This window comes from Manacus candei, unplaced genomic scaffold (genome assembly GCF_025592945.1).
Source record: "Manacus candei isolate 608988 ecotype Guabito, Panama unplaced genomic scaffold, ASM2559294v1 h1tg000077l, whole genome shotgun sequence".
In the NCBI taxonomy this organism is placed as follows: Eukaryota; Metazoa; Chordata; class Aves; order Passeriformes; family Pipridae; genus Manacus; species Manacus candei.
In genome coordinates, this window is record NW_026138125.1 from 1,323,267 (window position 1) to 1,350,756 (window position 27,490).

General features: G+C 38.0%; 1 protein-coding gene and 1 long non-coding RNA gene across 6 annotated transcripts in view; both read right to left on the reverse strand.

Moving 5' to 3' along the window:
* The window catches only part of NCKAP5 (NCK associated protein 5), a 370,644-nt gene that overhangs the window by 168,519 nt on the left and 174,635 nt on the right, over positions 1-27,490 (reverse strand). For all 5 annotated transcript variants that reach the window (XM_051810233.1, XM_051810235.1, XM_051810236.1 and 2 more), the window contains exon 5: positions 12,998-13,131. In XM_051810233.1, the coding sequence (XP_051666193.1) occupies positions 12,998-13,131 (134 nt within the window). The remainder of the gene's footprint in view (positions 1-12,997; positions 13,132-27,490) is intronic.
* Positions 16,782-23,833, reverse strand: LOC127481262 (uncharacterized). The gene is made up of 3 exons (XR_007908169.1): positions 23,741-23,833; positions 23,291-23,362; positions 16,782-16,981 (listed from the first exon to the last, which is right to left on the reverse strand). It is a non-coding gene; the product is annotated as an uncharacterized LOC127481262 (long non-coding RNA).

The window sequence follows — 27,490 nt, forward strand, 5'->3', positions numbered from 1 at the left end:
AGCCCAAATTTGGTGAGGACAGGATTAGTCAGTAGGTATTTATAAAATGAACCTGATATAAGAGCCAACATGCATAAACTGAGCATTATTATATGCACTACAGATAAGAGCAGTTCAGTACAGAACAGATGTGCAATGGCAACAGTTGGACAGAACAACTATTCTACAGTGGTCATGATCAGATTAAGGAAAGATTCTATGCCACAATTGCTTCTGACAAGGTGGGGTATGAAGCCTCTTGGCCTAATTTTAGACCCAAAAATTTATGGGCAACAAATACCTGTCAAATAAGTAGAGCAAGTCAAGAAAATAGAGAAAGTGAATTAAATTACCTGATTATACTATGATTTACAAATTATTCTCCATCACATACAATGTTGGTTTTTATTTATAACTAGATTAATATCCATTTTAAAATGTCGGCTTATTGTAAACAAAGATTCTCTATCTTTTAGATTTAAAACATTATAACTACTCAATAATCTTCATAATCTGGAGGGGAGGGTTCTAAAGAACTTAGACAAAATAATTAAGCAGTGAGTTTTTCTCAGTGCACAGTATTTCATTTCATTAGAACTTCATCAATGCCAATATTGTTCCAGTAAAATGTGCCAACCTAATGATAAAAGGTTATTTCAAATTTTTATATACTCCAGATGGCAACAATTCAGAAAGAATCTCACTCTTTAGTTCAACAGGATTAGGAAACCTCTTACAACAACCTCAGTTGACATTTCTCATCCTGCCAGCACTACAATGGATCATGATGTCTGTGTTTCACATTGCAGTTGCCATATAATTGTGCTATTACAAACACACTGATTGAGAATATATATATAGCACTGCAATAAACACTAAATATGTCATAAAATACACAACATAGGGCTCGCAGTGAAATGCAGGCAAGTCTGGAATAGAAAATAGAAAAACATTGCTCATTATTTTTCAATGCTATAAATTTCAACAATTCAGTATATAACTAAAAGAGCTGAATGAATATTTAAAGAATTTTTACAACAAGAATACCCACTAAAGTACAAAACTAGTGAAACCAGTGGCCCATTATTCTCCCCTGTATACACTAAAATTGTCTTTAACAAATACTTCAGAAATTAATCCAAATGACCTCCGTGAAACTCAGTATTTCTTTAACATTCTACATTAAATTCACACCAATATAACATACCCTCCCACTACTCACTACAGCATAGGCTTAGACAAAATGAGCTCTTTTCTATGTGAAGGGCTGAGACTAAGATATAAGAACTGAATTTGACAGACATTTACCTTTTAAGGCATTGGGATTTGGATTGTTTTGTATTTTTTCTCTGCAGTTTGAGAATAAAAATGCAGTAGCAGCAGACATGTACAGTACTTGAGAAGATTCTGAGATAAACTTGCATCCAACAAGCCAGTGGGAGGGATCTCCACTGTAGACCACTTTTAACACAGACCTACTTAGATAGACTGTAATTGTAACTGTAATTAAGTCAGTCAACTCCATGGCTTCTTAATCTACTCATTACCTTGCTCTGCCTTACCCGCCTTTCAGAAAGTAGTAGAATTGGTCAGAATTTTCCATTTTCTTACTGATTTTTCCAGTTAAAAACTAATATACACAAAGGCTTATTGTTACTTGCTTATCATCTAGACACAACCCATGATTAGCTTTCTTGCGGTTAGCAGACACAAGCCGGAAAAAATCTGCCAGCTGAAGACAAACGAAACATAGCAATAAAACCACAATCAACACAGTGCCTCTAAAAAGGCTTAGGATGAAAGATAAAACCTATAGCTAAAGACAGAAAAATGTTACCTTCTGGTCAGGTGAGACAGTGTATCAACCCATGCTGCATTCACTCAATTAATAGACTGCAGCTTGCTAACACCGATAAGGGTACTACAACTTAATGATCTAATCTGTATTCCTAGAGAATGAAAACTTAGCTCAAAACACACAGTTGGCCTGGATTTCCAATCCAGGCATGATGTACGGCAGGATATGCTTTCTCTGCTATGTACTAGCTTGAAAAAATGGACAATTAAATCCCAAAAACATAGAAGGACAAAAGGAAGGATTAAAAACAATTGCATAAAAAGTTATGTCAAGTTCTAAAATGCAGCACAACTTCCTGTGCCAAAACAAGAGGCTACAGAAATCTCTGTTCCCTTGCAGTGTTAAGCCTCACCATCTCCCATCTCCTCCTAACCACTTTTCTCATGACAAATGCAACTCCTCCTTGGCATGACACTTTTTCCTTCCTATCTGGAATGGTGGTAAAAACCAAGAAGAGTAAAATCCCTTATCTTGAAGAAAGCAATTGAACTGGGATGCAGTTGTCTCAAAACAGAATGATGCAAAAGAAAAATCTTCTCCAAGGTATAATGTAAACTAAGAGTGTGGATCAACAACCTAAAATACACAGTGATCTCTATGATATGACTAGTTCTGAACAGGATTTGTAGTTTCTCTACATCCTTTTACAGCATATCCTTAATTATCTGGTTTTCACAAGAGGAGTTCATTGTTTTTTGCGACACAACACTCTACGGACATCCTTTGGACATTGTTTTCAGGATAACGTATGTGTAGTTATTATAATTCATGCTTAGAAGATAGATGCTTTCTGAAATACATATTTAATTAATGCTATTTAATACACAATTTGACTGAAGGGTAGTAGTGCCCAATTAGCAAAATTTGAGATTATGGGGCAGGCCCTGCACATGGAATTAAAACCATGTTACACTGAGAAAATCAGTCAAATCAATTTACATTTGCTTACAGTATCTGCAATATGAAGCACACATTATGACCAAAGATAATCACATTAAGATTTTTGGCAATGCTGTACAACAAAAGCTATCTGAACTAGCAGACAGTAATTGTTACTAAATTGTAACAGAATCCCCATGGAGTTATATGACAATAATAGTCATATAACTTCAGCATGATTAATGACACTGCAAAAAATACCAAGATTGTAAGCAATAAACCTCTTACAGGTAAAGCCCACAGTAATTACTGAGGTCCCTTTCTGCCATAACCCATTTTTAGTGTGGCTAGCTGACACCTTTGAGGAGCTGGCGAGGATTTGGACCACCAGTTTTATTTACTTGAATAGTTTGGATCATGTCAGATGACAAAACTGTTCCATTTGTCCTCAATGAATGTCTTCATCCTTAAGAAGGGAGATGCCTATTCCTTTCCAGGGACATTCCCTCTGCTAAGTCCAGATTCAAACTCAGTGAGAAGCAGAAGAAAGACCTCACAGCTCTCCTTACTGATACTGGTGGACTAAAACCAAGCATCTTTTCTTTTTTGAGTCCCATTTTTTCCTCTATGTGACATATACCAAGGAAATGCACAAGCAACATCCATGCAGCTGAAACAAATTTCTTATGCCTTCAGGACATAAATCCATGAGGATGCACCTGTAGAATATCTATGAAAATGTAGTATCAGAGTAAGGGATGAATAATCAGAACTAGTTCTATAAGCCTATTCAAGGAAAACAAATCCAAACCTGTTGTCTTCATGTTTATCATATGCCCTGAGAAACAAAACCCCACAAACGTTTGCACCTAACACAATATCTTTTCAGCTTTAACTACATTCACTGCAACTTTTTACTGCAGTGATTATTTATTTGTTTTTATTTTCATATTTAAAATGTGTGCATAGACAAAACACATACCCAAAACATTTTGATAAAAAGAATAAGATTAAAACTAAATTTTTAAGTTGCACTGCCCAATTTCAAGCACTGACAAACAACTGACCTGCTGCATGGCCTGTTACATTAGAACAATACTGTGTATTAATTACAAGTTCTAAGATAAAATTAAAATTACCATAATAATTCTCCCGTGAAACATTCCTACCTATGCAGACTATGAATTGCTAGTATGTTGAAAAAATGCATTACCACCTCAAGTCAGGCAGATAAATTATTCTATTTTCATTAGTTAGTGTAGATACTTAAAAGGTTATGCAGAGCAAGATGACAAACTCATTATATTTACACATTATGTATTGGTTACATTTAAAGACCACCTCTTTACTTGCACACCAGCATTAGAAAGCCAGCAATGCAAACCGTGAGCAAAGATATGGTTCTATAAAAGTTTATCACTGAGGACAGCAAAAGTCACAATCTACAGGGCCCACCTTTGGGTACAACAGGCAATATCAAGACAGGGACGGTTTTGTGCCTGTTTTCCTATACCATTTCCTTTAGAGTACTTTTAAGAAAGACCTTTTCTCCTCCCTGCCTCATATACACATGAAAACCAGAAAACCTTGTTTTAAATCTGTACAAAACAAAGTATTTTTCTATTATTCTACTCAGAGAGACAACTGTCAGGATTTCATGACCTTCACCTCAAAATCTGTAGCTCTGTGCTATTTAAGGCACTGAACTCCCCAAAGGTACATGAAACACTTTTCCTTCTGTGCGGAATGAGAGCAGAATCATAGAATCATGGAATAGTTTGGTTTGGAATGGTTTGGGTTGGAAAAGACCTCGAGATCATCTACTTCCAACTCCCCCACCATGGACACTTACTTGATCAGATGTGCAAAAGACACACCAATATCTTAAAAAGGGTGAGCACTTTTCTGGATCAGATTTTATCTGCTTGCAATTAGAACGGGAGTGTAGGCTCCCTGGTTTAGTTTGTTGTAAAATTGTAAAGGTAAAACTTACACTCAGTCAACCAATGAACCTTTGAAGATTCCAATCATGCTCATAAAGGAGAAGTATAACTATGAAGATAATTTGATTTTATGTCAGCTTTTTAATCATAGAATTCCCTCATGGTTTAATTTGCTCTGTACCTACCACCATCAATCTGAATACACATCACTGCGCATTGAAGATACATTTACAGTTTACAACACAAGTTTTATAGTACAGAAAAATTACTAATACAAGCCATCTCAAGCATCTCACAGAAAAACAACCACAAAAATTGTGATCATAAACTCACGTTTCTCTATGATCCATTAGTAAAGAGAAACAGTCTATAATCTGCAAATTGCATATCGGACATGGCTTTCCAACCATATGACAAAAGGAACCACAAGTCTGAGAGGATCAATAAACTAAAATGGGATAATCCAATGTTATTTGGGTGGCCACTTCAAGCTAATCGTGAAATCAGAAGATCAGTTTTATACATACTGATTTTAAAAATGTGTGTCTCTCCAGTAGAAAGTTTCACTGTGAAGAAATTAGTTTCAAAGTGTGGACAGCACACATATGACTGACAGAAGGATGGGGAAGACCACCAGTTGTGAAAGGCACATGCAATGGAGGTTTCAAAACTTTCTATCATTTCTGTATCATATCCTCTCCCTTCCCAGGAAATAATAAAAAAAAAAGGCTTATCTCATTGGAGATAAGCCTGGGGGCAGCACATTAGTGTTTAAGGGACAGTGTGCTAGCAACATCCTCCAGTCTGCTGTCCCAGTGGAGGTAGGGGATGGAGATCCATGCAGCAACAAAGATGCAAGGGTTATCCATGTGTTAAAAATTGTGGAATCCCCTTAGAATGGTCATGGAGGAAATGTCATTAATCATGGGAAGGAATGTGTTGGGTCTGAGTCATCTCTTTACCTTCTATGGCATTAAGGAACTGTAGAATAGCACGTGACACATCTATGACTTTTCTGATTTCCTACATTGGAAAGAAACCAAACTGTGGTAAGTTACACAGGAAAGAAAGTCTGCAACTTTGCATGCTCCAATGCAATTTCAAAAATACATTCATAAGATCAGCAAATCACAATAAGTAACAGAAGTCTTCCTGACAATGATCTACCTTCTATCTGTCTTGGAAACATCTTACCACACATGACCACACAGCTCTTGGGCAGCAACATTACTCAGTCATAGCACTTAGTTCCTGTATCAGCACTGTCCTTTCATAAATTTAAACATGTTTTACAATGGACAATTATCTGTAGTTAGAAATAACTGCAAAAATGTACCTATTACTGTGCAAAATAAAACACACAGAGTTGTGAACTTCAACAGGTACAGGATTTCATAGTACATAAACATCACACATGAATCTCAATCTATTTAAACACCAGTAGCAAGGAAGTTTGCAATCTCACCAAAATAAAGTGTTCACTGCCCTCTGACATAAAAGGTTCTATAAACCCCATCACTACATCTGCACAGGAATCCCTGCTCTTACTCCCAAGCTTCTGGGAGCTTTCTTCAACATCAGCTCTCACTTTGGGAATGAAACAGTCATATAAGAAGAGAGATGACGGATACATATCACATGCTACCTAATACAGATAGTTTCTGCTTGGTCAGGACTATGGTATGGGAGTGCAAAGAATATGCAAACCATCTTTTTACTACAAAAATCAATGTATGGAGTAGATTCTATGTGATGTTTGGACCTGTATATCAGCATTGGTAACCTACTGTTAAACTATGGTGAAAAGTTGATATAATTTTCTATGTTAGTCTCTGTCCTGTGTGTTTTAAATGACAGGGCAATCCAAAGGATTACACTATAACCAAGTGCTACTTTTGTCTTAATCTATCACATTATGCAAAGGGAAAAAACTGATGATATCCTATTAAATTATAGTGCTAGCTAGAACAGAGGAAGCAGAATATAATTTCATGCTCTGATAAATCAGGAAAAGGCAATAGATGCAACCTTACAGAAATATAAGTATGATGCACACTGTGAGCAAACAGATAAATATAAACCAAACCCAGGATTTTCTGAGTACACAGATGAAAGATAAAATTTACCCATTTCTCTGGATCCCTTGCAAGAAGCTTTCAGCAACTAAGAGCTGCCATGAAACACCACCACATGATTTACTAGTGCACATCAGGGTTCTGAAACAGGGCTGGCTCTTAATGTAGCTTCAGTGCCTTAAGAGTCCACAGAAGATGGAGAACTGCATGTACTTCTCTGTGCATCTCTAAAATGCCTGAAGTAAAGTAATCCTTTGCTCTCTAAAAGTGTTACACAAGTCAAAATACATTACGCAATATAGTTTTCTATAACTTCTGGTCCTGGTATGACTTCTGTGTTTCAAGTTTACACTGGTTCTTCAGTCCTCTGCAGCCACTCTGACCTCATTGCTTTGGTTCTTTCTCAACTTCCATATGAAAACATATTTCAATCTGATGGCTTCTAGCATGAGAATGGGAATTTAGTTTTTGAAGAAAATTTAGATAACAAATTCTTTGAAGATATTTCTCATGTGTATGTACTTTCAAAACCACTGTATTCATACACAGAACTGAAGAGTTTATGAAAAATCATAACATTTATTTTTTACTACTTATTGGTCAAACAACAGGAAACCAGAATATTTAGTTCAAAGTAGCCCAGAAACTGAGTGGGGTCAAACTCCATATACAACTTGGGGAAATCTCCTCTGGGCTTAATTTCATGGATTTAGTAAAACCATTCCCTTATTTTCTTCCAGATGAAAACTATTCACACAAAAGCTCCTTGATCTTACTTAGAATAGTGCTTGACAGTTCTGAGTAACTATTAGAGATTAAATATGTGCCTAAGTGTTGTACATGTACATAAATAAAAATACTAATATACTCACCCCTTCAGTGTTAATCTAAAAGAAACTTCATTCTTTAACTCTGTCAATTCTAATCCAAAGACAGGATCGATATCCTGAGCATTAGGTCAAAGCCCCAGTAAAGCAGCATTCACACCACGTCCCGAGGCTCAGTGAGTTCAGCCAAGGGCTCAGCAGTCCTGCAGTGACAGCACACGGAGAGTGGCAGCTCCAGAGCTCGTGCCTGAGCAGGCATCGGTCTCACCTCCCTTACAGCAGACAGCTGAGAGGCCTCCCAGCAGTCACAGACCCCAGTGGGACAGACTCCACACTAGAGCAGGGAAAAGGTGTGAGGAGGAAGCAGTGGCAGAGACCAAGTGTTTTGCACTGATTGCATCAGCTCCCCCCATAATGCTACCACACAACATGTTGCTCAGGGTGGAGGTCAAAGAGTCAGGAATATAGGAATGAAGTTGAGTCTGGGAAGAAGGGAGGGGTGGGAGAAAGCATTATTAGTTTTGTCATTGTTTCTTACTATCCTACATTGTATTTAACTGGCAATGAGTTAAATTAATCTTTTCCAAGTCAAGTCTACTTTCCCCTTGATGGTACCTGGTGAGTGATCTCCTTGACCTTTACTCAACCCATGAGGGTTTTTTCTTATTCTTTTCTCCCACAGTCCTCTTGAGGATGGTGAGTGAGAGAATAGCTGGGTGGACACTTGGCAGCCAGTCCAGGTCAACCTGCCACAAGGTGTTTGACAGTGGCCATCTCACAGTCAGCAGCAAAGCAGGAAGCAAGTGCACGGGGCAGGATGACAGGGTCAGCCTTTGATACAAACTCCATTTTTGGGGCAATCTACTTCCCAAAATAACCCTACAAACAGGGCTTGCAGGGAGGATGATAGCAGATGACCGCAGAACTACACAAAATAGCTCAATTGTAGACAGTTTCTTCTGTTATCTTCCTCTGAGAAAAGGAGTGAATTCCCACATAGTATTTTATTCATCCCTGCTATGAGAGAATCAAAGGAATACCATCAATGGGTGCTAGGAGAGCATTTTAATCTCTCCAGAATTGAGATCAAAATGTTATTAATGGTGGACATTCGACAAACATACCAAACACAGGGGCTACTGATGTGTCCTACTAGTTTATATTTCCCAGACAGGGTCTTTGTTGTATGTGGATTACCAGGCATGTCAGTAAGGCCACAAAAGTGCAAGGAGGTCTGACCTCTAGGTCAAGCAGAGGTTAGAAATTAAGATGTGATGATGCAACATCAACATACTGATGCAATGCAAAAAATCTCCTGATGGCAGCTGCTGGGGAAACAGTTATCATTTCCAGTCATCTGCTGACAAGACAGAAAGGAGCAAGGGGAATTAACAATAATTGGAGAAAACCGTGAAGGATGTGCCTAAACCAACAGCCACACAGTCCTTTTATGCCAAGTGTTGCCGGATTTGTAGTAGTCATTTTCCCCCTTGTCAGAAGTGACAGGCTTAACCCTACAGTCAATATTAATGTGAGGGGAATGCTGAAATACAGTCTAATGAGAATTGCACTCATCCCATTCACAGGACCCTGGAAGATCAAACAAGGACCATTTCCTATTCTTCCAATAACATCTATTCTTAAAAGCCTGAGGCAGTTCTCCAGTCACACACATTGATACCAATAAACACCACAACCTTAACTGAAAGATTTTTGAAATTTACCCAAAAGGGATTTTTAAGATCTGATAACACCCTTTTCAATTACTGTATAGAGATATACTTTATAATAGCGTTTATTAAACCTATTTAATTCAGACCAAAATAGTAATCAAAGTAACTTAAGCAAAGCTACCTCTTTTACTGCTTTAATATTTAATCCCAGTTCAGTCACATGAACTGTATGCACTCAACAGACAACAATTTCTATTGCTTACTGATGTGCAGCAGGGAAATGTGAACAATTTATATTGTATCTATTAGTGTGCTTTTTAGAACGATACTATGAATCACACCTACTGCTTCAGGCAAAACTGTTGTATTTCTGTTCCTACTGTTGTAGGAAAATGTTGAAAGCAGGAAAAGCACAGCTGAAACCAAGAACAAGGAGGTACACGAGACACAGCATATTTTCTTCCCTAATGTCCAAGATGTGAGATGTTCGAGGAGGAACTAATGTTAAACTGTGAGAGAGCAAAAAAACCCACCCAAAAATAAACAAACAAAAAACAAACCAAAAAGAATTAGCCTAATTTATTTAGCTGGATAAAGAGGCAGCAGGCACACCACTAACCTAAATGGTGACACACAATGGCAGTTGTCAACATTCAAAACCAGATAGTCAGACTGTATGGCACTGTCTTGGTAGAAACTGGGCTGATATGCATTTATAGGGTTACTTTCTGTGCATTTGAGCAAATGCAAGTATGCATTGTTGGGCCAAAAAGAGCCTTACAGAATGTAACAGCTGCAGCAAAGCAACAGATCTCAGTGGGTTTAAGAAAGAAAACATCAAGTACTTCAACTCAAGGCGAGACTATATTAAGGCAACGTAAAAATAACTGCACCCAACTACAGTGTAAAAACACAACTTCAGCATTAAAAAATTTTCTTGTACAGTTTCTTCACACCTTAAACATATTCACCTCCAACAAAATGAGAAAGCAAACTTAAAACTACAGAGACACACCACTGTACAATTCTGGAAAAGAAACTTAGTTTTAAAAGCTCTTTCAGGAGCTATCACATATTTATCAAACTAACTACTGTGTCACTTTAAGGCTCTGGCAGATTTATACAGATGTTAAGAAAGAGAACTTCGATTTATTTCAGACTCCTAGCCTGAAATATTGCTTACTTGGTAAGAACAGAAACGTCAATCAATAGGAAAACTCCTCACCTTCTGAAGTTCTCAATCTTAAACTATGTGCTTATATGACAGAGTAAAGTTTTCACACAATTTCATTTAGGAACAGGCAGCTTTGCTCCCCTGATTACAAAGATCAACTTACAGTTTATCAACTATCATGTTTCATTCTTTCAAACATGCAAAGAAAATAGTTTAAAATGTAAAGAAACTTTTGCCAAATCAGTTTAAACCACTGCTCTGCATCTGTATGTAGAAATGTGTATGTATATTCACTGAGTTCAGGAATTACACATATTTAAAAGATTTATGTTATCATACATGTCCTTACTTTAGTCTATTTGCTTCTGAAAGACAGGATGTTTAAATGTAAAGTATTATTCTCTAGCCATCTTCTTCTAAAGTACTTCCAATTCACTTGATTTTAACATCATCTCCCATCACCACCTGTCTTGTCCCATTTAATTGTGTTCAAATTGAGAAAAAAAGTCTCAAATCCTTCAAACAATACAGAATCTCTAAGTAGTACAAGATTATCCAGTTGCCAGTTTCATTATTTGTTCAAGCAGATTAAGAAAAAAATACACTTGTTTAGGAAGAAAGTCTGTTCGTGCAAGTAAATATCTTAATATTTTACTAAATATCAGCAAAAAACCCCCACTTTAATATGCATCAAAACAAATATTTTTTAAAAGCAAATAAAATATTTAAGTGACTCATTCCCTTCCTAGCATCTGGTCTACACTAAAATAAAACCACAGCGTGATGAGGCCAACGGCAGTTTTCCTCACAGGAATAACCAAGTTGCCATTAATGAAAAGTGATATTTAAGTTTGCCTTCAAACAGTTTAGCCAAAGTGCAGACAGCCTTAAAAAGAACATAATGCTGATTTAGAAGGTATTCGCCTTTATCTGAATCAGAGGTACAAAGATAAAGAGACAAACAACTTTAATTCAAAGAACTTGCATCCCTCTGCTTCTTGATAGATCAGAGCAAGCTCAACTGCAAATAGTAACAGAAGAAAAAGAATGGATTAATTTGAAGATAGTGGACTTCAGGGATCCTAACTAATAAAATAGTTATTCTTTTCAGAAACATGGTAGAAATTAATCAGACTACTGCAGTTTCACAGGAATAATGAAGAGTCTGAATACGTAACAGTTAAAATTTTATAGAGTTACTGGGTGCATCACTCTGCAGACTGGCTTCCCCTCACCCCTTCTTTTCTAAATCATGGCTCCATCATCTTCAAAGTTTATTTCAAAGGTTTCTAGTTAGTGTAGCAATAATACTGTTCTAAAAAAAAGGACCTGGGGAAATTCTCCCTTAAACAAAGATTAATATACAATAGAGCAAAATATTCTAAGCAAGAATACTCATAGGGTGGATTTATTTTGTGTATATTACTCCAGGAGTCTCATTAGAATAAGTAAAATTGAAATGAAGGATCATAAAAGAGGAACAACAGAAAACTGAAAAAGAAATATCCTTAGCACTTTTGTTGAAGAACTTCAGACTTAACTGAGCACTTTGTGGTTTTTTTAAACAGTTTTTTGGATTCTGAAGAGAATTAATGCAAATTTTACAAACACAAAATAACAGATGAGAACAAATTTTATTACTGCTATCAATGGTTTTTGCAGTGTTGCCTAGAAACACAGATTCAAATCAGAAGAGTCACATGGCAAACACTGAGGAAAAAACCCATAAAAAATGCACAAACAGAAAGCCCTAAAGACCCCAACAAACATAACCATTGAAAAAAACACCACCCCCCAGTTTTTTTCACTTTATTAAACTGAACTTGTACTTTTCAATGATTCAGTGGTCCAAGGGAATAAGTTAATATTCAGTCTTGATGGAAAATATGCAACACAAAATGCCATTGTATCTTTTGATTTTTTTGATCGTTTCATTTCTGTTCATGTGACAAAAACAATAAAAAAACCATATTTGATGTACAAGATCTCATCATGTATCATGAAAACAATAAATATCTCGAAACCTTACTGCTGTCGGATGAACGGTTTGTCTTAAATCCCAGCTCTAAGCTGGTTCTCATGTAAGTGGAGTTCTGGTCTAGCCCAAAGCTCTGGCCCAGGCAGGGCAAGAAGAAATTCAAAGCATGTCCAAGCAGGATGAGCACCCAGCTGCTAAAAGGCATAATTTTTCTTTTTTTTTTTCTCTTTATTCAGATTGATCAAACCCATTCATGTTGTTTAACAGAAACAACCAACTGCATACTGACTTATCAATGGCATGTACTTTTCAAGAAGTGAACACCTACACTTAGAAAACTGTTGGGAATTACAACAAATGCAAAATTTCTAGAAATGAAAATTTTCCTCATCACATAGAATGATGGCATAAGCCTTTTAAGGATGCTAATGATCATTTATCCAAGAGCCTGTTATGTTCACAGAACTTCAGAGGAAGAGCAGTTTTTGCCCTAGATTATATCCGTTCAAGTTATCAACAGGTCTGATCAAAGTTTCTGCACCAAAGTATGTTCTTCCCATTTGGGGGAAAGTATGTTCCCATTTTGAACACAGTTTACTTTTGCAACATACCTGGAAAACTGTTCTTGCAGCCCACGCATCTGAGCCCGGCTCCGTTCTGACTCCAGTGTCACCTCCCGTAATCTTTTTTCACTCTTGAGTCTCAAATGTCTTTCTTCCTCCAACTCATGTATCAGCTTCTCACGCTGAAATGTCACAAAAAGTTATTTATTTAATTATACACACAAAACACACTTTTAGGAAAAATTTAAGATTTAGTTCAGGAAAAATCATTAAAAAAATCAAAATAACGATCCTAACAATCCAGTCCCATCAGTTTTGTACAGCAATTTTACACAGAGATAGAAAGTTTCATTTTATATTTCAGAATATCCCATCACACTGAGCTACCCTTACTTGACTCACAGATGTCAGCATATTGAAAAGTAAACACCCACCCGCTCTTTCCAAGCTCTTTTTCTTCATCTCCATTCAAAATAAATGTAAAAATTATATTTGAGATCTGCGACTACTCCTCCTTGAGTGCAGACACGGGAAGCATGAAACGAATCAAGGGGACAATTTGTCACCCATCCCTTAATGTTTCAACCTCTTGGGCAGGAAAGGACTTGGCTCTGCAGCTGCTTGTTTTCTTGTTTTGGCTGAGAGAAGGATCCCTATCAGCAGGATAGAGTGTATTTGAATCTATTTACTGAAATACTATGACAATGAATATGTTTTTAAAAACTGAGTAGCAATCAAACAAATATGAGAGTGATAAAAGTGTCATTAATTTTACCAACAGTTCTCAGAGGCAAATAGCATATGGATGTTGCTAATTCTTAAAACATGGGACCAAAAAACTCAAGCCCCAACATACAGCACGACCTGGATAAAGCTACATAAGGTATGGTCTAATCTTTTTTTCTTTTAAACAAAGAACATCATATAAAAGGGTAGCTAATGATTTTAAAACCCTCTTCCAAAAGTAGCTAAATGTAATTGAAGAGGAGTAGTGAAATAAACTTAAAAGTTATAAGAAAATGCTATTGGAAGTAAAGAATGTATATACAGCCTTTTCCATATGACTTTGTTAAACGGAAATGAAATTAAATTAACTTTTTCCTTGTGAATTTAAATGTGATAACAAATCAGTTAAAAAAACCCACAAGCATTTTAAGTGGTACTACATTATACTCACTCAGTGATGGGGTTCTAATGTCTAAGAACAGGTTAAATCATTGTAAAGCTGCAGTGGGTTCACCACCTATACGCTTTGTGCCTATAGTGCAGGGCAATTTGTAGCCTGTCAGACAGTCTGACATAGTTCCATTGCTGACCTAAATTTTCATGACACACCTGCAAAAATTTATATAGAAATTACTCGTACAGCTTCATTAGTAAATAACAAAGGTGTCTTAGTGTTAAGCCATTAAATGGGGGAGACAGGTTATTTGTACAAATCTCACAGCTATAAATCTTACTGGATAATAATTTACAATAGCAGTAACCAAGGGACCAAAAATATGAACATTACCAAGTGGAAAACAGATCTTAAAGACAGTGATAAATAAGCAGATGCCACAAAGGGAGGCTGCAAAGGTTTAAATGAAATATCTCTATCCTTGTGAAAAAATGGGGGGAATTACTCAGAGAACAGAGGGGTTCTGTCTGGTTGGCCATATGTAATACCTGGAAAACGCCCAAGAAACAAATTACTGGCAAAAAAATACATTGTTCTGACTAAATTGTCTAATTACTGTCCTTAGTGTTATATAACCATATCCTACCCAGTGCTGAGTAATCCTTGGTTTGTGCCACAAGAAGAAGAGCAGAGAGTTCAGCGCAGGCAGAAGATACACAGCAGCCGTACAGAGTACGGCTCACGGAGGATAACTCAAGGCTAATGATATGGGAAGAATATTCACAGCAGACAATATTTCTCCAGCTTAGATCCCATCAGTGCCAGCTTCAAACTTATACTGCTCCAGAGGCTCTTGCTGAAGACTGTTAGCATCTTCTCTTATAGAGGAATTTCACTGCTGCTAAAGAGATATGTAGAGCTCCCAGAGGTAGCAAGGAAAATGGCATAAAAGAAATATATAATTACCACCCAGGACTTAGAAAAGCTTTCAGAAGATACTGATGTCTACAGAAACTGTGCTTAAAACCAAATATGCAACTTTCCCTACAGAAACTGTTTCCTTTGGAGGAAACTCAGGTACCGCTATGAACACCTGAGTGGCCAGGTTGACTAAAAGCATCAGGCTGTGCCCAAAATACCTGATGCAGTAACAGCTTAACTATGGCAATGGACTGAAGACCAGCCATGCCTTCAATGCTCATTCAGTGTCACTGTAACCACAATGACCTTATTCTGATACAGCAACTACCTCTGTATGTCAGGTACACTGACCATGTTCTGCTCCTCGAATAAATCTTCCTTCTACATTATGTGCAAAAGCAGATCTCCCTGGGGTAAGACAGACAAAAGGTGACAGCAGAGGAGTATCCTGTTCTCCATCTCGTTGCCAGGGTGTTTGCAAGTTGCTCACAGTCCCTGCCTCTCCTGTGGAATGAATGTGTTGTACCTCCACGCATGGCCACGCCCTTGCTAATCACAAACCCACACTTTCTAGTAGACCATTGGATATACAGCAGAGATTCACAAGCCCAAACTTTTCCCTACAGGTCATAGAGCTATGTAAGTTATTTCTTTGTTTCATTTACCTCATGGTGATAGGTCAGAGAATGTTGCTGCCACCATTTACTCCTTCTATTCATGTGGGGAAATCTGTATTATCATCCTACACAAAAAGATCAGCTCATCCACATGGGTTTTCCTGAGTTTTTCTTAAGAAAGGATGTAGGAACTACTTTAAGGAAAGAACTCTTAAATCAGCAACAAATTCACATTACAAGAACAATAACGTCACAAGAATGAAATCTCTAAACATTAGGAACTTCTGAAATGAGTTAAATGCCCAGTTCCAATTCAGCCATCTCAAGGGTAAGCATCAAAACACACTATTTGTTATATGAGGACATACTTTTGCTCTACAAAATTCAGGTCCCTTTCAGGGTAAGGGAGGAAAAATGGACAAATCATAAGGCTGCAAGACCAGAAAAGTCAAGTCATAAGGCTACACTAACCTATGGCCCTGAAATTCTGGATTCTCTTCCCAGCTACCCAAATCTTCCTGTATGAATAACTGCACAGCGACCACACCACTGGCCTTCACTTTCATGATTCTATGCAAGAATTTACTGGCAACCTCGTGGCACTTCTGCCATTTCTTGCAGGTAGAAAGCAGATCTGCTTTCAGCCAGATCACAGACATTACACACTGTAAAGTGGGGAGAAAAAGGAGTAAGAGACCACCCACACTTGGGGTGGTCTCCAGGACACAAAATACTCATGTACACTACACACAGAAAGTATCTCCCAGCAGTAGTGACCTTATCTACCAGAAAAGAGAACACTTTTATTCAAACCCAGAAAAGCCATAATGAAGTGTCAAAAGAGAAAAGTGAGCCTAATGTACAGAAAGGCCAGGATTAAACTGAGATTTTTTTGTCTCCTGGAAGAAGAAAACATATCCCTGAACTCTGCAGAAATTTTGTGCTGTCATAATGCCCTTTATAAGCTCCTCTGTGCTAACCCCACTTTATTCCTGTGAAAAATAAAGGTGTGTGAAAAGAAATGAATGCAGAACTAGTTCAAGGTTTTATAGTGAACATAAGCTTAATAGAAAGTGCCATGGGAAGAAAAGGTTAAATAAAAAAAGTATCTTGTGAAATGCATCAGTTCCTTTTAACACCATTGCCATCTTCCAATGAAGTTATGTGTTCCCTCTTGCCAATTCCTCTTTAATTGCAGGTTCTTCTCTCCATGAGCTCTGCTCAAAGCATTTTCCCCTGCTTTCTCTCCTTGCCTTCTGCAGCACAGCTGTACCCTTCTCCTCTTAGAAGCATAACCTTTACTTCGTTCTTCCTCTTTTCAGTGTCTCCAGATAATCTGACTTTCATCACTTCACCCAGTCAAATTTCTGATAACTTTACAAACAGGTAAAAATTTTATGTGAACAAACTAGAGAGAAAAGACAGGGTTAGTAAACTCTACCGATCCTTTTGTGCAAGTACCAGAATATTTTAACATTGAGCAAATACTATTTGCAATTACTTTTTCAAGAACATTTCAGCAATCAAGTTTCACCAGCTACTCATTATGCTCATGAACCAGCGTTTGCACTTCAGCAAGCTCCTTTTTGTGTAGCTGTAGAAATGTTCATGTCAAAATGTTTCATTTCTCATCCAGTCAGGGACATGTACCACACATTAAGTCATCTTCTCAAAGTTAAGGAAGGAATCCAATTTGAGATACTCATGATCAAAACAAAACGCATGAAAACTATTTATAACTAGATTGAAAATAACACATGCATTTGACAGCAAAATACAATTTGTTCCTCAGCACCCCATGAAGAGACCGAGAGACAACACTTTGATTTTCAGAGCTACTGGTTAACAGCCGTGCTCTTGGTCTAAGGACAGACCCCGTGCAGCCACACAAGTGTCTTAAGAGGAACTCAACCATTTATGTCTCCTTTAACTCCCGTGGGATACGTCACAAATGTCAGCACATGGTTCTTTCACATTCTATCAAACTGCAAATGTCTTGTCTGCTGAGTGAGGAGACACGAGTGCGGATGGAGCGGGTGGCATCCCAGAGAGGCAGATGGCAGCACATGGTGCATAACAGGCCACTCGTTTCTGAACAGTCTGACACCCAGCACACAGAGTGAACGTGTGGCGCATTAAGGTTTTTTATGGAAAGACTGCTATTTTACCATTTTATTCTTTCGGGTTTATTTTGTTGTTAACTTTACATCTAGACATGGATGACACTCAAGCCTTCAAAGTCAGGGACGTGGAGTTTTAACTCCTTTACCTGTCACTGCAGGTAATATCAGCAGATGTTTCACTGGAATGGTAGGACCAACTCCCTGAAATACTTTCTTCCCACAAGGGTCGAGTATTTCAGTAACTCAAGCAGATTTCTCATTCTAAAACCCTCCAGTCCCCCACATTTTTTTGGACCTGCCTCTCTCCCTCCCACAGTGGTGATGCCCTCATGCCCTCCCTATTAAAGGTGCTTAGCCAGTAGCTTGTTCCTTGCTGCCTTTCCACCTCAACGCATCTTTCCCTGCCCCTCCATCATGAGCCACCCCCATAATCTTACTTTTTTTAAGAGGACCAGATGTACTGTACAGCTGTATCCAGGCACTGGCTGTGGGAGCTCCTCTGTGAGGTTCCCACTGCCTCTGCCACAGCCCCAGCACAGGGCACAGCTGAGCACATCAGTGACACTCGTGGAAATTCAGAAAGGGCCAATTGGCACTGACGGGTAAGGAGTGAGGAGAGAGGTGTGAGAGACAGCCCAGAGAGTGCCTGGGGCTGAGGAGTGATCCTAGTGCTGGGGTGGATGTTTCCCTGCATGTCTCCCCATAGAGGACTATGGGGACGTTTCCTGAAGAGCTGCAGCCTGTGGAGAGCCTGCACTTGAGCTGGGGAAGCTTCTGAGGAAAAAGGTCCAGCACAGAGGGATGGCCATGGAGAGACTTCAGCCTGCATATCTATCCCCCTGTGCTGCTTTGTAGGAGAATCAGTCTCCCCAGACTGCACTTTGGCAAGTGTTGTTTTAAATTTCTCTTTTTTTTTTTTTTTTAATGTTATCCAAATCTATTTTAATTGGCAACACATTAATCTACTGGAAACCAAATCAGTTTTGCCTGTGAGAGTAAATGGTGAGCGATCTCCCTGTCTTTATCTTGATTTACAAGCTTTTCTGTCATTTTTTGTTCCCTGGGTCCCACTGAGGAAGGGATGCAAGAGCGTGGTTGACCCAAGGCTGAGGGCAGACCACCACACCAGAGTATTTTATTTTTATCTTTTTAATTTATTTTTACCTGTCATCATACCACTCCTTTGATCAATAATGTTACTGTACGTAAAAGAAGAATGTGTCTATGTGTCAAGATTTAAAGCTATAGTTAAGCACAAGTGAAGAATTAGAGAGATTGGGTACACACATGCCATGCATGCTACACAGGGCATTGCAATTCATCAGGGAGACAGCCCAACACTTACACAGAAACTGGTTCCTCCTTCTGTTTAACTTATGTTTAAGTCTTATGAAAAGCAAGTCTTCACGACAGCTAGATATAACCAGACTGATTAGTTCAAATATCAGAAATGTCTTAGAAGGAGCACACATGTAACCTCAAGTCATTAAGATTCCCTTATAGGTAGGGAAAAGGGCAAGTGTTTAAGTAGAAATAAGATTCCTCTTATTCTTGAATTTTTTCTTTGCTTCCCCAGTGCATCATAAGAAGGGGTTTATTATAGTACTACTAATTATGCTAACATGGGAGCACTATTTTGTCAAAAAAATTCTATATGAGAATATTTAACACAGGCTTAATGTTGCTCAAAATCAGGCTAATAACCTTCACATTAAATTTTTAACAACTATTTTAAAGCATTTGCTAAAGAAGGTCACAATTTCTGTGTAATTAATATTGATTTCAAACAGATACTTTGCAATGAATTTAAATGATGGGAAGAAAAGACTAAAATATTTTTTGTTTAGAGTTTGAAGTACCATTAAGTAATTGATAACCTAAACTGAGTATTTATTTATTTATTTTTAATGCGTTTTCTGATGCTATGCATCTGACACCTTGCCATAAAAGTCATAATTTAACAGAATCATAGCCTGGTTTACAACACGAAAGCCTACAAGCCAGAGAGAACATAGCCCTGAAAGTGGACAATGAAAACAGAATGAAGTAAACAAATAGCAACTACTAGAAGCACACTAAAATTAGTTTTTCTAGCAAGTCAATACTGTTATGAATAAATATGCACATTCAAAGCATTCAAACCCACTATTTTATCACCCTTGTACGCCCTTTTGCAAGACTGCTGCAGACAGGAGCCATAGAAAAGCCTGAGACAAGAGATGAGAGAGGGATGGTGGAACAGTTCCATTTTTCAAGAATTAATTATGAAATATTAATTGAAACAGAAACTAGAATTTGCTACTTGGTCTCCCAGTTGGTTTAACAAAGTAACTCATTCTTTCCAATGCAATGAATATTTAATTCCCCCAACATAACACATGGAGATTGAATGATATTTGTTCAAGTGTCAAGAATGTACCTGAGCTCCAGCTACCCACCGCTGAAGCTGCTGGGTAAAGGGAAGTACAAATGTTCTCCATGTTACAGGTATTTTGTGAGAGCTTGTGTTTGGGTCCTGCAAATAAAACAGATCAAGGAGTCCAAAGTGGTTCACCCTCACCCCTCTTACACAGAAGGTGGGTGATCTCTTTGGTGTGGTCACCTCCAGAGGCAGCTGGACCTGCCTGTCACCCTCCTGAAAGGCCTGGGCTACTACGCAAGGTTGGAGCTCTCTCTCTAAAGTCCCTTTTTGTGCGACCTGGTCCCAAAACCAGCACACAGGAGACTACAGTCCTCTGTCTGACTGAACTTATTTCACTCACAAACGACAAGAAAAAATGTGATTACAAGAACAAAGAGCATATGTCATTTTTTATTCCATCATAAACTGCACAGGGTACTGTATTTTCATTCAAATTAAAATGAGTCAAACTTCAGTGTCCTTTGTTTGCTACTCATCGATCGCTGTTAAACCAAATGTTTCTCATTCTGTAATCAATACTTCTCTGCAAAAATAAACCAAGGCACTGACAAACAACTTTGCAGAACATTGCAGCATTCCTTGTAGTGGACTTTGTCAGCATGAAAAAACATTACCCAAAAGAATGGGGGAAAAAGAAGTGCATTGCTTATTGTGCTTATTACAGTTTTTACAGGTTGCTTACAGCTGAATCATTTTACTGAAGCAAGACTTTATTAAATTAGCCAGCTATTGAAACCAGACCTTTCTGACAGTGGCAGTTAATATGCCTTTGTCCCTTGTTACAGTTTCCAGCTACACTGGGAATACTGACAAATACACTTAAATACCCAAAGCATTCCCAGGGATGAAGTTACAGGTGTATTTAAAGCACAGTGAAGCATTAAGGTATAAACAGCAATAACATAAGCACTTGGAGGGTTCATGGAGGGAGAGGTAACTTTATTTCCACATCTCTTCAAAATGAATTATCTTTCACCTGACATAGACTTGTACTACACAGGGTAAAGAAGAAATTTCCTTGATTTATATTAAGGCTCTATATTTTTCCCCAATTATTTTATGGTGCAATCATTTTCCCTAAACTTATTCCTACTACAGCTCTGTAACAGCAAGATATAAATAGTATAAAAAGCAGTATCCTAATTTTAGGCTGGTATCTTCTAGATTTTTTTCATACCAGTAAGAAAAAGTGATGGTTCTTTGGAACAGTATTCTGCTCCCAAAATAACAGGTTGCCCAAACAAACCAGGAAAATCTGACACTAAATAATTTGTATTAGCATTTTCTAAAACTGCCTTGAAAACAGTTAAAATTAAATAATTTGAAGCAAATAGTTTATTTTCCACTATGAAATTTTTATATGCTAACACATTTGGCCTCAAATCAGACTAGCACATGTATGCCATGACTTTCAGATGTAAACTTCAAGCTTTGCTTGAATCTAAGATGAATAGCAAGATAGGAAATGTTTATTATTATTATTGATAATTCAGTGACAGTAGTTTACATACTCTACATTCTTGGGTGATAGTGTTGCTCCAGAGCGATCCAAATAAATTAGAAATGTTTCTTGGTGTATTTACTCCTTTTGAACAAAATAAGATGCTAGCTTTCACTGTGCACTAGCTCAAAATTGCCACCATGTGGAGGGACAGCAACTTAATTTAGCATTATTTATACTGCATTGGTACGGTTTTAATTGCATCTGTGCGACAGAATAACTGCTGTGCTGAAGCTCCTTTATCATTGTGAGCCTGCAATTAATCTGAATTAGGCAGGCTATTACATGAGCAGTTCTGTATATATAGTTCGAGTTGTGATAACATTTATTTTACAAGAAAAAAAAATAATTAAATAACTCATAAAATCTTTTGGCACAGAGCTAGATAGTGAGAACCAGTCTGCCCATCACTTCGAAGAGCTCCAAAAGGAAGCTCTGGCTGCCCAGCAGCTCTTTAATTCCATGAAACACCCAGTGACAGGACACACAAAATTGGAGCCACCTTGGAAAAAAAAAATTAAATACCAAAAACATCCCTCTCATAGTCTACCAGAAGCTAATAGACGGAAATGAACTATGTGGGCCTTTTTTAGCACCTTTCCTGGAGACATATCTATGGACATGGTGGTTACACACAATGCCTGAGAGCAATTTACACACAGGTAGGCTTTGTATAGGTGAAACATCTGCACCCCAGTAGCCATTATTCTCTCAGCTTCTTAAAGCTCATCTTTGTGTCATATTTGCAGTGCTGAATGAAGGTAAATAATACGTATTTTGAAAATTCAGTCTCCCTAATAAAACTATTGTCATTTATTCACATTGACAATTTATGGCCCAATTTTGAAGACTTGCATTGATCTTCAGTTCTTATCATGATCAATTTTTCCATTTTAGACATTATTTTCTTATAGTTGGAGGGGTGTAGAGAGAATACTTAGTTAACCTGGAAGTCCCACATAGTCAGATCATGGATTTTTTTAAAAATTAGTAATCTTAAAATGATAACATTTTAAAAAATTATTTAGCAAATGTAATTAAGCTTCTAATAGCTTCTACAGACAGTAATTAAAGAAATCTCTTTTCTCTAAATTAAGCACAATGAAATGTTTTTCAAGTTCAAATAAAAACTTGTGAACACTATTAAGATAGACATAATCTGTATGAACACCTAGTATTTAGAAGTGTGAGGAAAAAAAACTCTGTTGATAACAAAATAAGAAATAGTGGGATTACTAAATAATACAATGTAAGGAAATTTTTTCCCTGAAACATCATAGACTATAATTGCTAATTATAATTCAAAATTTTCCCTGAAACATCTTAGATTATAATTATAATCGCACCTTTTTTTCATAAGGTCATTTCGTTTATATTAAGATTTCTAGAAACCTCTAGAAAGCTCTTTGCTTGGTTTTCATATCAGATATACACAATCTCTTCTTACTAAAAACAAAGTTTCATAACCAATGTAACTTGTTTACAATGAGGCTTTTTTAATTCACTTGCAAACAAGCAGAAATCCCCAGTTTGTGTCCGCTTATGTTTGATTCCAGAAAATTTACAATAATGGTGTTTGAACAATGAAACAGCACAAAAGAGAGTGCGTAGACAAGAACTTGCAAGAGCCAACCCACCTGGGCCAACAAAGTGTCAATTGTTTGATTCACCTACAATTTTCTACGAGATCTGTCATTCTTGAACATTTCCTGAAGGGATATCCGTGTAGCAACGCAAGAAACAGAAGGTAAAAGGTTGTCAGGCAAAACCAGCAAAAGCTCCTGGTCACAGAAGTACAGCAGAGGTTTTGCAACTTGAGCTTTTCATAAGAACAAAACTATATCTGGGAATAAACAAAACTGGTACCAGAACATAAAGTAGTAATACAGGTATTGGCCTGCATTTACACATCTAAATACTTCACAGACTCCAAGAGCTACACTCACAGAGCTGAATGTTCTACTGATGACAAACTTCAAGCCTCTCCAGTCACTTTCTGGTCTTATTTAAACAAAGAGGCCATGGGAGTGAACTCCCCGCTCAAAAAGATAAGAAATACTGAATCCAGGTTCAAGAACATGGCAGACCTCATGGGATATTGCCTATATTTGGTTGTCAGAAACTCCCCCTTGGATCAGAAGTCTTGAAGTGAGGGCCAGAAGATTTGCCTGAAGTTCTCTATGTACATTACAAGTTCTTTGGACTTTTTGTGACCTACAACAATGCTTTAGAAACAACTGTCCATCATAGAGGTGCACAAGATGGGCTCAAGGCCACATGATTTAGGGTAGTTTCCACACTTGCACTTGCTCAGATTACATTTAAGTTTTGGTATGTGTTTCTATTATAAGTAAGTAACAGATACTTGCTGTCAGTTTGAATGAAATTTCAGCTTAGACATAGACTTGAGGAGAAAAGAGGGACGATATTCCTTGAGCTCTGTAAACAAAAGTGTATCCCACAGCTGATACTCTTTCAAAATTAAGAAATTTTTTCAAAAGGGTTTTTAAAAGGCAGGCATCTTTCAGGTCTTGTCTGCATTGTTTGGAGTGTCTGTAAAAGATAATCCCAAGAACTACGGCAGACAGTGGTCAGCTCAGACTCACAAGATTTGTCAAGTTCCTTTTAACCGGGTAACAATATTTTGATAGGCCACTATGTAAACATTACTGCAGAACAGTATTTTTGGCATACTTGCAAATGGCTATGAAGTCTAGACAGAGTGGGGAGAGAAGGAATGAATTTGTAGTCATACCAGACTCTTAATTTCTGAAACATTGACACCTGTCCATTTAAGGGGAACTTGCTATAGTGAAATAGCGTCCAGCAGAATTAGAACATAGTCTCTGAAAGGACAGAAGACAAGGTAAAAAGTCAATGAACAGTAATGTCACTCAGGCTACACTGTTTACACCTGGCATGGATTTTAACCTACAGAATCCATATGAAGCAATGCAGTATCTGCAGTATTTATTGTTATGCTTTCTGAAGTGTGCAATGAAGTGACATAGGCCCAGAGCACAATTAATAAGGAGGGCCCAGTCATCAGGTTTCCTCTAGATCGAACTGTAATGGTAGAAGAAGTCACTGCCCCAGACTGATCATTCCTGATTGCTAACTGGAGGTCACCAGCCTTTCCAGTCTGCAGAGAACTGCCTGAGGCTCAGCATAGGGTACAAGGCAGACAGCTCAGCTGAGTCCCCCCTGGCATGTTTGAAGTAACCTGGTGGGCTGTGGAATGCAGCAGAAGATGAAGCAACAGCACAATCCCTATCCCCTCCACTGGGGTGACAGTAACCCCCTGCAGGGACACAGCAAAGTCCTAAATGACTCCTGCTTATCTGCACAGCCTGTGTGCTTGCCTCCTCTGTAACTGCCCAACATGTTCTTTAGATGATATAAATGGTTTCTTTTCTAAAGGACTGAATCCTCACAGAACAAATGGGCATAGGGCTGAATCAAGCTTTTTCCACTTGGATCTGTATAACCGAGATAGCAGTTAGGCTGCAGGATACACACAGGATAAGCATTAGAAAAACCCCACACTTCTAAGAGTTTTATTTGGCTTTTAAGGGTTGGTCAGTGGAACTGTTCTCTGTTCCTCCAGGGAGCTCTGAGATTTATTCACAGGCTAAAATACCACATGTTTCTTGCCCCGATGCTGGAGAGTATTAGGACTTCTTAATTTTCGGGACTTCTTATTAATGTATTTTTATTTCTTGCTGATATCAGGGAGTTAACTGAAATAGATTTAAGGCTAAAGAAAATTTTTGAGGCTGAGAGAAGTAGAACTTAACCATTCCGGTCATGAGAAGCGGCTCAGAATGGTTTGCAGTGCCATCAGACCCCCACAGATCTGGGATATGCCAGTATTTTAGTTTTCACATACTCTCTACTATTTGCCTTTCTCAGCTGACACATTCAACACCTCTGGCATCACTACATTGCTGCTAGCTACCTTTCCACACAGCATTTCTTTTCCTCAGGCTCTTTACAGCATTGCTCATGAACATGTCAGATCTTATTACAATTTTTCTGTGTTCACTTGTAGAGTCCATTTATGGTCGGTAAGTAACTGCAAAAAAAGATACCTTATTTACTCAGCTGTTCCTTGCATGTATTCCAGAGTCCTATCACTTTAGTTTTCTGACAAATGTGTCTCTTTTTCATATTCATCCCTTTAGCACTACAGGCATTGCTACAGGCAGTTGGCAAGTGCTGTGGTTTTTCTGTTGTCTGCCATATCTTCGATGGTATTTTTAACAGAGCTGCCACTGCAACATCTTTATTACTGCTGACAATGCACACATGAAGAAGAACTGACTCAACTTGCAGAGGCCAACCTGAGTTTGAAAGTCTGGTACCTGGCAGAACTTAAAAAAATAAAATAACAATTTTACACGCTGTTTTTAATTTCTTCATGGGTCAAACTGGAGTAATTAAAAGACTTTGTCTCACCTGATATCATTGTGCAGTGTCACTTTTCAGTAATAGGTTCACTTGAATGTCTGTTGGTGTTTCCAGGGACCAGATTCAGCTCAACTCTAAGTGCCACCATTCTACTCCTTTAGTCCCCTTTCTTACTAGAACAGGTAGTCTGGATACACTTCTGCAGTAGAAGGTCAAAAACAGATATAAACACTCTGACACTTATTTGTCTGATCTTCATGTTAATCTTTTTACATAGGATTTAATTGTTTTGTTGTATCTAACCATACTTTATTCTAATTAATCTGTTAATTGCACTTAATCATATACCTGTCTCATTTAAGACATTAAAAAAAAAATCTATGTTTTTTCAACCTAACAGTCAATGCTGACAAATGCAAGTGTTAGTTTGAAAGTCTTGAAAAGTAAAATGTTAAGATGTTTCTTTTTCTACAGAAAATACCAGCTACTAAAACCAAGGAGTGCAGCTCTCCCCTCTTCTGCCCCTTCCACACCTTCAGCCTTAGTTGAAAAAAATCACCAGCTATTAGGCTGAGTTCTGTTCCTCAACAATAAAACACATAATGACATATTTAAAACTCAGGATGTTCCATGTGCATTCTCTACCATGTAGAGCACTGGAACGGCAGTCAGGAGAGTCATTCTGAATTTTTTGGTACGTTTTGGCCGGCACACCGAGGTTTCACATCATTTCCACACACAGCTCCCTCATCTTTCACTGGGGCAGATGCTCTGTAAAAGCAGGCGAGTGACCCCTCTGCCCTGGATCGGGACAGTCCAGCAAGGCTTTAGAGGCTTCCTGACTCACAGCTGTACCAGTTTGTCTGTCCACTGGGTACAAGGAGTATGAACAGCGGGTTAGCAAATTCTTTGTAATTATATAGTCTTTAAGCTTTGGAAAGAAATAAGTTCTGCTGCACATTTGCAGTACAGGAAATTTGCTCGTCGCCAGTGCTTCTGGGAACTCCTGTAATATATTACTAAAACAAACAGCTCTTGTCACCTACTCAAGCCATCAGGTCTGATAACAAATTCAATACAGGAAAAATATGAACAAACTTGTTTAAATGAGGCTGAGAAGAACCACCCAAGCTGCACTGACCATGCAAGCAGAGACAAGCATAGCTGGGTTCCTGGGAATCAGGTGCAGAAGGGTTTGGTTCAGCTTTCAGTTTTTGTGGATTTACAGGCGTGAATGCCACCGAGTACTGTTTGTCCTGCTCCTGCCCAGGCACCTAACTGTAAGTCAGTAGCTACATGAAAAGAGCAAAACTAGGAAAAGTTTTTCCTTCCTGTCTCTGTTAGATTAAACACATTTCCAGAGCTGATATTCTTGTTTCCTGGGGTTCACAAGGGTGTTTCTGCTGACCTGCTCATGTTCTTTCTCA